Here is an 11173-nt window from a genome sequence, read left to right as displayed (position 1 = left end):
ACATTCTGCCTCCACGTATGCCCACCCGCCAGAGGAGGGCGCTAGATCTCATTACAGATGGTTGTGAACCACCATGTGGTTGCTGGGAATTGAACTCAGGACCTCTGGAAGAGCAGACAGTGCTCTTAACCACTGAGCCATCTCTCCAGCCCGGAGGAAGAAAATTTTAAACATTGTCATGACCTCATGCTGAGATAGAAGAATAGATGCGGAGAATATTGTATTATTTTCCTTTCTAATGTTCACCTCCTGCTATTTCATCAAATCAAAACAATCCATGATATACTTCCACTTTTTAAAAAAATCCAATAGAAATCCATAGAAACTGTATTTCCTCAAATTTAATACATGGTAATATAATAGTAACCAAAAATGAAATAGGACAACCACAGCAATATGCTGGAGGGAAGGTTATGTGAATGTGGTTTCTGCCTCAAACCAACACTTTTTCTTCTTATAGCGGTGTGAAATAATATGCTATGTGATGAGACAAGGGAAGAGAATGATGGAGCCATTGTGATAAGGCATGTGACGACAGATAGGATTACTCAACGAGAACTGTGATCCTGTGTGCACCAACCTAAGACTCAAAATAACAAAAGAATGACTAAAGAGAAAGAAGCAAACACAACATGGAAACCCCAGACAGAGGGATTAATCTGTATTTCCAGAGAAGAATGGATAAAGCACTGTTTCATCCACAAATGTGCAACATGTAGAAACCCATGAACTACTGATTCCTGCAATTATTAGCTTATATTTTCAGACTGTCCTTGGCTACAAGTACAGACAGTATAAGCACAGCTGTGGACAGACTACCATCACTGTGCTTTTCAGCCCGGATAACAGCTACTTCAACAAGTCTTCACCATGGGAAACACAGAGGTGTGAGTGTACAAGAAGTTACCACTCCTGGGAATATACCCAAGAGATGCCCTATCATATGACAAAAGCATCTGTTCAACTATGTGCATAGCAGCATTATTTGTAATAGCCAGAACCTGGAAACAACCTAGATGCCCTTCAATGGAAGAATGGATAAAGAAAGGGTGGAATATATACATATTAGAGTGCTACGTAAAAAACAATGACATCTTGAATTTTGCATGCAAATGGATGGAAATAGAAAACACTATCCTGAGTGAGGTAACCCGGACCCAAAAAGAGGAACATGGGATGTACTCACTCATAATTGGTTTCTAGCCATAAGTAAAGGACATTGAGCCTATAATTTGTGATCCTAGAGAAGCTAAGTAAGAAGGTGAACCCAAAGAATAACATATAGTCATCCTCCTGGATGTTGGAAGTAGACAAGATTGCTGGGCAAAAATTGGGAACTTGGGGGTGGGGGTAGGATGGGGGTAAGGGGAGATGGGGAGAGAAAAGTGAGAAGGGGGATGGAGAGAGCTTGGGGAAATGGGATGGTTGGGATGGAGGAAGGGTGGATATGGGAACAGGGAAGTATATATCTTAATTAAGGGAGCCAGTTTAGCGTTGGCAAGAGACTTGACTCTAGAGGTGTCCATGGAGATGTCTCCACCTAGTTCCTTGGGCAGCTGAGGAGAGGGAGCCTGAAATGGCCCGATCCTATAGCCATACTGATGAATATCTTGCATATTACCCTAGAACCTTCATCTGGCGATGGATGGAGATAGAGACAAATCTTCACAGTGTTTCTTAAAAACACATACTTGGTCCCTGTGTAGAAGAGGCAACATACAGCTCATCCCCAAAGATAAGAAGAATAAAAGAATTTTGCACGGTGGTAGATAAGGTACTAATAAAATATGCCTATGCACATAATTTAGGTGTTTTCCCACAATTAATATTCTTTGTCCATTCTGTTGCCAAGAAAGCAGATCCATGCTTTGCTTACCCATCACCAGAGATTGCTCCTATAGAGGATGGGAACAAATGAAACCTAAAGCCAAACATTGTGAAAGAAGTGAGAGACCTTGGAACACTTAGCCCTAAATGGGATGTCTCCATCAATTCCTTCCCTCAGGGTGCAGGGTGCTCTGTGGAAGAGGAGACAGTAAAAGAGTAAGAGCCAGAGGGGATGGAGGACACTAAGAAAACAGGGCCCCTATCAACAGGATCAAAGCTCATATGAACTCACAGAGACTGAAGCAGCACGCACAGGGCTTGCATAGGTGTGGTCCAGACGGAGGTCCTTGGAGCTGAAGGAGAAATGGACACACAGCTCCTTTCCTAACCGGAAGCTATCTCCAATTGATAGCCACTTGCAAAGGAAACAGTTTTCTCTAGGGGCATCTCACTGGGGAAACAAAGTACTCTTACGGGTATGCTCCATGTCAGGAAGGTAAATGACAAAGACAAAACAAACTCAGTAACATCTTTGTCTCATAATGCTGCCAGATTTATTTTTTAACCATATAAATCTTTTGCACATATATTATGACTATCAGTTTTGTGCTTTTCGTTATTTCTGGGTGAGTGAATGTGTGTGTCTCTCTGCCTATGTGTTTTTTTTATGCGTTTTCTTTGGCTCCTTCTATTGTCTGGTTGTTTTGTCATATTTTGGCTTGTTTGTTGTGTTTTACCTTATTTTATTTTACTATTATTCCTTAGGTGCCTATGTTTTACTGAGAGACAGAATGGTGTAGATCTGGAAAAAGGGAGGCGAGGAGGAACTGGGAGGAGGAGGAAGGGAAACCTTAATCTGAAAATATTGTATGAAAATCCATTTCATTGAAAATCTTTGTCTAACCTATTATTTAAGTAACTGTTCCTAAGTGCTACTTTGGGATTTCATATCTCTTCAATGATTCTCATGCTATGTAAAATCTCTATTAAATAAACGCACACACTTTTATTCTATTGATCCAACTCATGTTAATTTAATTCTCAGGCCTGTCTGGGGCCCTGAAGAATGGACATGGTGTTTCCTGCCTTTGCCAAGCCATCTGTCCTTGCTGTACAGTGTGGATTTTAAACTTGCTTTTCTTCTTTTCTGCTTAGCTCCTATTAGCCTGTCAGAGCCCCCCTGATAAGCCTTCCTAGAACTGTTTCTCTTTATGTTCACAAAATATCAAACTCACCAAATATTCTGAGTGTCTCTTTATACAACGCACTACCATTAAGCCTCTAGCACCTGCACCTGACCCCAGCTTCCTGGGATGGATAGCAAAGATGTGAAGAAAAACTTGGTGCAAATAATTAGAAACAACAAAATGCTTTAAAGTGTTCAGCATACCCTGAAGGAGAAATAATGGGCTATATGGAAATGAGGAGGAGTGAACCCTAAGCTACATGGCAACTAAGGAAAGGCTGGCAAATCAGTCAAGGAAGGTTGAGGCAAGAAAACCAAAGCAAAACAAAACAAAACAGGACTTCAAATAAAGAGACAAACACATAGAATTACCTGGGGGACAGAAGAGGAGGGAATATAGTAGATTTTAGGAGCTGGAAGAAAGATCCACCAAGTATAGGACTGAAGATGCAGGTTCGGAGCATGCTAGAGCCTGTGGACACTAGGGCAGGTTTGAGTGCATTTTCCTCCACACAGCAGTTCATGCATGCCACTACTCAGCTGCAACTCCTTTGGCACACAGTGCAAGAAGTCCAAGCTGTTCCCTGAAAATCCCAGAGCCAAACACATTCCTCCCAGAAGCAGCAGACCTAGGACCAGCACAGCTGGAAGACAAAGTCATTGCTATGAGTGCACACTTGCTGGTCCTTAGCAGGTACCTCTTCCTCACTTATTGGATGTAATAATAATATTTAATAATAATAATAGCAATTATTATTTGCTTATTTTGATACTTTTATTGTTTTTTTCCAGATCATTTCTTTTACCTTAGTTTGGGAGTTTACTGTATATGGGGATCTTGTTGAGTTGAGATATAATTGTTTCTTTTGAAACACAATGACTAAACACTGTATTAAAGATACTATTAATTATATAAAATGGGAATCACATAATTACATTTCTATTTTTGATAATTTTTACAGAAGTGCTTGAAAAATAGAGAGAGATACAGTTGCAAAGATTTATAATTTTTTCTTAATAAACCCCAAATCAGCTATATGTGTTTAAAGTAGATTAATTCTCAATTGGCTGTTTTCTTTTCTTTTTTTTTAGTAAACAAATACTAAATTATAGCAATTTACTGCTGAAAAATAGCACAAAATATTTAGTATAGTTCAGCAATGTTCACTGAATTGTTTTTGTTGTGTCTGCACATTGAACTACTTGCCAATTATGACAGTTAACAAGGTTTTTCTTCAAATAGAGAAGATTTATTCTCTCAACTTAGAATATATATGCTGGAATAAATCTCTGAGGGACCTCATTGCTAAAGAATAAGTTCTTATTAGAGTTGCTTCTCCCACACCATGCCTCTGCCAGATGGATATTGGGTACTCTGAATAAACAACCCAGGGGATCAAGCCCAGTCCTCATCCTTCACAGCAGACAGCGAACCCTCGTCCTCTCTTGCCAACCCATGGGTGGTAAAATAGAGAGATTCTGAGAGTGAAGTTGGCTGATGGTGGAAAAGGATGAGAAATTCTTCATAACTTTCCCTCTCTGCTGCAAAGGGTAAAAGGTACTGGTGGCAGCAATGCCATCAAGGAAGCCTTGTGAAGACAAAGCCACACAGCATGTGAATGTAAATCAAGCAGAGTAAGGACCTGTCTGAGGCATGCTTGCAGGCTTCCTTTCTGCAGTAGACTAAGGACAGCAGATTAGGAAGCATTTGCTCATACTTGTGCTATCAAAAGCATTCTAATATTCAAGGGTGTTTCCTTGGTGTAAAATTACACAACTGATAATACATATTGGCTTACCTTACTGCCCTTGCCAGACCAAACAATAAAAATTTATCATTCAATGCTTCAGTTGTAATTTTCTAGATGTTCATTTAAAGAAAGACCTAAAACAAATTTCTTACCACTTTAACATGTAATGAAAGTATAAGAAATGTAGGCTGTGTACTAACTAATTTAATTGAACATTTGTGTGATAGATGAAAATCATTAAAAAATACACAAATGCAAATCAGTAAAAGCCTTCTCTAGCTAAAATACAATAAAAGCAGTATTTTAATTTTGTTACATAAACTTTGCAATGATGGCTCATGTGCCAAATCAAGACCTTATCTGTTTTGTATACACAAGACACAACATTTAAATAGAAATATTACAAAACATACAGAGCTCTAACTGGCAATAGTATGTGAGAAATGATGATGTGTTGATTACTTTAAGCTGGCAAAAATATCTGTTCGGATTCCATGTGGTCCAGTTCACTTATTTATAGTTCTAAGCCATCAATATTTGTGGTCTCTTATCTATGCACACTTATTTGTTTATCCAGCTCAGTTCAGATTTATGTGATACACAAGGGAAAAAAGGTGAAAACTCAAAAGTAACATCACAGAAATAAATAAATACACATGGTTTTTGGCATCTTGACTAGCAGACCTTCCTTTCCGATAGGGACACATCTTACCTGCAACTCTTTTTCTTCTATCTTCCTTTGGAGCACTTGAAGACACTTGGTAAAATCAGTATGATCTTGATCAGGCGTTGAAATAAGATCACAGCCCTACATGTTGAAGAGAGAAAGTTAAGAAGAAGCTATGACTTCAGCACATGATCAAAAGGACAAGCTTCGAAAGTAAGGACATGCTATAAAAATAAAGATAAGCTATCATTAGATAAATCCTACAAGGCTAGTACTACTCCCTCATTAGAATCAGCATCATTATCTTTGTACCTTTTTTCTTTCACATAAAGGGACACACTAGGAATGAAGTTACAATTATAAGATGATTATATCAATCATTTTCCCTAAGGAAAGTACATATTTAAACATGTAATCAGTCCTTCAGAGATACCGATGTGATAACATTCAAGATTAACATAAGTACTTTGTATTAATAAAATAAATTATATTCACAGTGAAATTACCTAAATTAAAATAAAAGTATTTCTTTAAAAACTCTACTTTCTTTAAGCAGACTTCATCATTTGAGTTACATAAATGGAAAAACTAACATTGATATTGAACTAGAGGTTACATTTTATACTTTAGGTAAAATCTGGTTAGCTGTCCTAAAAGATTCCTTTAAAGTCCTGCTTCCCCAGATGAGCAGCAGCACAAAGAGCTTCCCTTGTGCACACATGTGTCTTGATTTATCCTTGAGACATTATGCAGTACGTTCTAACTTCTTTGCCTTCTTTATAACTTCTCGTCATCTTCAGGACACTGAAGCCTATTTCAGAGGACAAAGCCTGAAGAGTGCAATTCTTCATACCTTGTGAATGCAGATGGATAAAGAACCTGGGGTTCTGAAAAGATATCTTCTTTCCCAAAGTCATACAGAGTAAAGGTGTATAAAACAAGACTGGGATGATCTCTATACTTCTTAATTCAGGAATGAAACAATTCTTGGACTCTTGACAAGCAGCTGAGTAAGGGAAAGTTTAACATAACCCGGTGTATAGAGTTGCCATTCAAAGAGTTTTCAAGGATACAAAAACACCCATACAGACTCCTAAATTATTCTAAGAACCATCTCAGTAGATTTAAGGCTTCTTCTTTTACCTCAAGGTCTCTTTTAATGTGTCAAGCTCAAGCTGTGTGTTATTCATTTATGACTTCCTTACAATGAAGTGACCAGTGAAAAAATTAATTTCTCACCATTCAGAAATATATGATGCTCTAAAAGACACATATGTCATCTTTACAAGATCAAAGTCATAATTTCCTGACCCTAAAAGAACATTGAAATTTTCTATAATCACCAAGCAAGGGCATGAACAAGAGGCTGATCTAAAGCTAACAGTCTTAAAAAGAAAGACATATGCGAGTCACTTAGTGATATTAATAAAGTGATTGATAAGGCTGTCACCAACTACCATTATATGAAGAACTCCCTGACGGTAGGAATTATGTTTCTTTCTGAACTCTTTCCCATTATGGCACCTGTCTGCTACACACTAAGTATCTAATAAATATTTTAATGATGTTTATTTTTTTTGAAATCTAGGAACATATTATATTAAATATGTTACATGTAAGATATTTATAGATGTTTATAGAAATTTGTATTGGCAGTAGGCTGAGGCAGCATCTTCTTGCTAACCATACCACACTTAAGAACTGAGATTTGTCTTTCTTTTTAAAATAGTGACAATAGAACAATTATGCAAAAAAAAAGAAACCTCAACAGGCAAATAAACAGTAATGTATGAGTAATGGACCAGTCTACCTTCCAGGCTAACCTCACACAGTTAGCAGACAGCGACAGAGAAAATGTCAATTCGGTAAAATAAAATCTAGCGCCACTACAATATCTTACAGATTAAAGAAGACCACAATTGACCTGATGACTCTTAGCTACACAGTAATATTCAGAAAGAGCATGGATACAAGCATTCTGGTTATTGCCATGAAGAGGGACATGTTTATATCCATCTGAAAACAAAATGTCTCGTAATATTTCTTGAATCAACTCAATGGGAATGGTACTTATTATTAGTATTTTTATCACTGAAAGTTGGAAACACAGTGAATGAATTACCCAGGGCTAGTGAAGTCATGCATCTTAAAGACAAACCACTTCAATACCCACCATAATTTCTAACTATACTCTAAATATTTATCCGTATACAAACAGATAAGTGTTGTTTTCCCCTTACATCAAAGGAACTTCCTTTAGCAACAGATGGAGACCATTACAGAGAGCACAACTGATGAAAACACAGAGAACAAGAGACTACGGTGCCTAGTTCAAAGTGATACATCTACAGCACAACGCCTGCATGTAAATCTCAGGGATCTTTGCAGAAGAGGAGGGGGAAATATCGTAAGAGCCACAGAAGTAGGGAGTTTGCTGTGACGTGTGCGTCTTGTCTCACAGAAATGTCAGAGAAGCTACAAACAGGAAATCTCATTAGCAAGGTTGCCTTACCAAGGCCCAAACAATGGTGACACCGCTAGACATGCTCATATAGAAGAAGGAAATCTCAAGGGCCTCAACCCTAGACAAAAAAAAAGGGGCAACAGGGGGAGACTGAGAACGGGAGAAAGTCTTACCCATGGAAAAGCTTCCTGAAACCATTATCCAGTACTGAGTGGTCAGTCCTGAAATCATATACATACAAGTAAACATTTCAGAAATGGAACAGGTTATATTTATATAGCTGGGAATATATATATATATATGTACATATATACACACATATGTATAAATATGAGGACAATTAAAAAAAGATTATGAATTCAAGAGAGAACAAGGTATATGCTTGTCTGGTAGGGTTTGGAGAGAAAAGAGAAGGGGAACAAGATCTAATTCTTGTCACTTGACCCAAATGAATAAGGTTGGGATACCTAACTCTACCTCCTCATTTGTAATGGAACCACAGAAAGTCCCAGGTCAAGATGAGAAGAAAGACTCCTAACATTGAACAGTCAGAAGATAATGAAACCTAGAATTTCTAGAAATCTTGCCCAAGATGCTTAAAGGCTATCACACCCAGGAAATTTAATGAGTATAAAAGACTAACAAAGTCGGGCGATGGTTGCACACGCCTTTAATCCCAGCACTCGGGAGGCAGAGGCAGGCGGATTTCTGTGAGTTCGAGACCAGACTGGTCTACAGAGCTAGTTCCAGGACAGGCTCCAAAGCCACAGAGAAATCCTGTCTCGAAAAACAAAAAGAAAAAAAATAAAATAAAAGACTAACAATGAAGTCACTGGAAGTGGAAACAGTTACCTGCAATAGCAGCTTTCAAATTCAAAGAGGAGGTCTGCAAAATGAATTCCAGCCCAAATGCAGGAACAGCTAAATATGACTTCATTGTGATATCACAACTTGGGACACAGGACTTGCATGATTGGACCTAGATCTAACTTGGAGGTCTCCTTCATGAAGTGTAGCTTCCAAAGCATCATAAAGTCTTATGCAAGCTGCAAAGGAAGGAAAACAATAGATTTCCAGCCAGGAAGCCTATGAACCACAACACTGACCAACATTATGAACATACAGAAAGGTGCAATAGTGGCATTTTTTTTTTCTTGCAGGTTAGAAACAGCTCTCTAGTTGTACTGTAGGCCCTCATCCCTTATCAAAGAAGTGCCTCTTTACAGAAAATGGAGACCATTACAGAAATTCACAACTAGACACAATTCAGAGATCAACAGGTCATGGGGACTGGAGTCCCCATGGATGCATCTACAACACAACTCCCGTAACTAAAGAAGGCTCCAGAAACATTGTGGGAGAGGGATGAAAAGACTGCGCAAGCCAGAGGATCAGGAAATCTGACGTGAGATGTGTCTCTGAGAAATGTCTAATTAAAGAATACCTGAACAATGATGAGATCAAGTCACACTAACATGAAAAGGAAAGAAAAAATCTCAAAATGTTCAATCTGCAAACAAAGAACAACAGTTAACTAATGACAACCGAGAGGAGGAAAAATACCCTCTCCCAGGGTTGTGATCTATAATTGATTATTCAATATAAAGTGGTCAGCCCTAAAGTCACACACACATTAGCAACAAAAAATGGACTTAGAAGATTGCATTTATATAGTTGCATGTGCACACACATGTAACAATAATGATCTAAGAACAAAAGGTTATCAATTTGAGAGTGAGACGGGCACATGAAATAGGTTGGAAGGAGTAAAGGGAAAGGGGAAAGTGAGTCAATTATATTTTACTCAAAATACATTAAAAATAAAAATTGAAAAAATAAAAAGAGTATGAAGTTGGGAGGGGTTATTTTCAGGGAGATTATGGATTTGGAAGTGGATACTGGAGGATGAATGTGATCAAGCTACATTGTATAAAGGTTTGAAATTTTCAAAGAATACAAACACACACACACACACACACACACACACACACACACACACACTGACTTCATTGTTTCCCAGTCCTCTAGTAAAAAAAGTAATACTAATAAAGAGGAAGTAGGAGGCAACAAAAAGATGGTACTGATGTAAGTTACCCACAAATGTACATCCATATTAGACAGGGGGATACTGATAACACTAAACAAACACTAACTTGTCAGAGTCAGAAACACTGCAGTATTGAACATTTTCACTGATTGGATATTTTCTTTGTGAAAAGATTAAAGCCCTCACAACAATCAATACAAAATGAAGAAGAAGAGGCCATGAAACTTAGCATTAGAAGGACTTGAGTTTTTACCTGGTGGTCTGCAAGATTAGTTTCCTAATAAGAAGACATATATTTTAATTAGAAACACACCAAAAAAAAAAAAACCACACAAAGTTAAAACTACAATGACCTTAAATAGGTGTAAGGTGATATTCCTTGGTGAAAACTACATGTTCATTGATTTATCTTAGTCACATAAAATTCAGTGTTTTTTAAAGCAAAAAAAGTATTACTATTTTAAGAGCCAGCAGGTAGATCCAGTTTCACACTGCATATATCTGTATTTATTTCTTATCATTTAACATGTAGACATTTATGCAACTCAATTTTATTAAGTTCCCTCTATAAATAGGCTTCTTTCTCAAGCTGGATTGTGATTTTTGATATTATATTCCATGAATTGTAGTTTACAATGACTTAAAACAAAAACATCTGGACTGATGACAAAATTTTCAGTATCTGTTGATGTTAAGGTTATTTTACTTTTTTTCTAACCTAAAAACAATCTTTTGAAGATGTGGAATCACATACCCACATGCACTATTCTAAAGAACACAAACACTAGAGGAAAAGCAAGGTGTTAAGAAGTTAGAGAAACCACTTTACGAATTCTGTTCTAGTTTTTCAGTTGACAATAATCATATTCATCAAGCATCTCTCATCCTATAAACAAAAGCAAGATAAAGTTACATAAACTTAATTATAAATTACCAATCAACTACTCTTTTTAGGTCTCTATGTGTCATGTGTGTGCAGCTCTGTTAAAGAATGCTGTACAGTATCTGTGGTGGGGGAGGGATAATAGCTCACTACCAGAGTGCATGCCTAACATGCAGGAAACCTAGTGTTTGATCCTAAGTACTGAAAAATTAAAACATACAACTATTATCTTTATCATATGTGAAGAAGAAGGGTGATGTGGGAGTGTCATATATCAATCTGTTGATTTCATTGGTTAAGCAATAAAGAAACTGCTTGGCTCTGATAGGTTAAAACATAGGTGGGAGG

General features: G+C 37.4%; 1 protein-coding gene across 1 annotated transcript in view; it reads right to left on the bottom strand.

Moving 5' to 3' along the window:
- The window catches only part of Tpk1 (thiamin pyrophosphokinase 1), a 355540-nt gene that overhangs the window by 169280 nt on the left and 175087 nt on the right, over positions 1-11173 (bottom strand). The window contains exon 6 of the mRNA XM_013352468.2: positions 5477-5572. Coding sequence (XP_013207922.1) covers positions 5477-5572 — 96 coding nt within the window. The remainder of the gene's footprint in view (positions 1-5476; positions 5573-11173) is intronic.

Source organism: Microtus ochrogaster, linkage group LG12, assembly GCF_000317375.1.
Source record: "Microtus ochrogaster isolate Prairie Vole_2 linkage group LG12, MicOch1.0, whole genome shotgun sequence".
NCBI classification, from domain to species: Eukaryota; Metazoa; Chordata; class Mammalia; order Rodentia; family Cricetidae; genus Microtus; species Microtus ochrogaster.
Note: the sequence above shows the minus strand (reverse complement) of the source record. Positions and strands in the feature narration are given on the sequence as shown.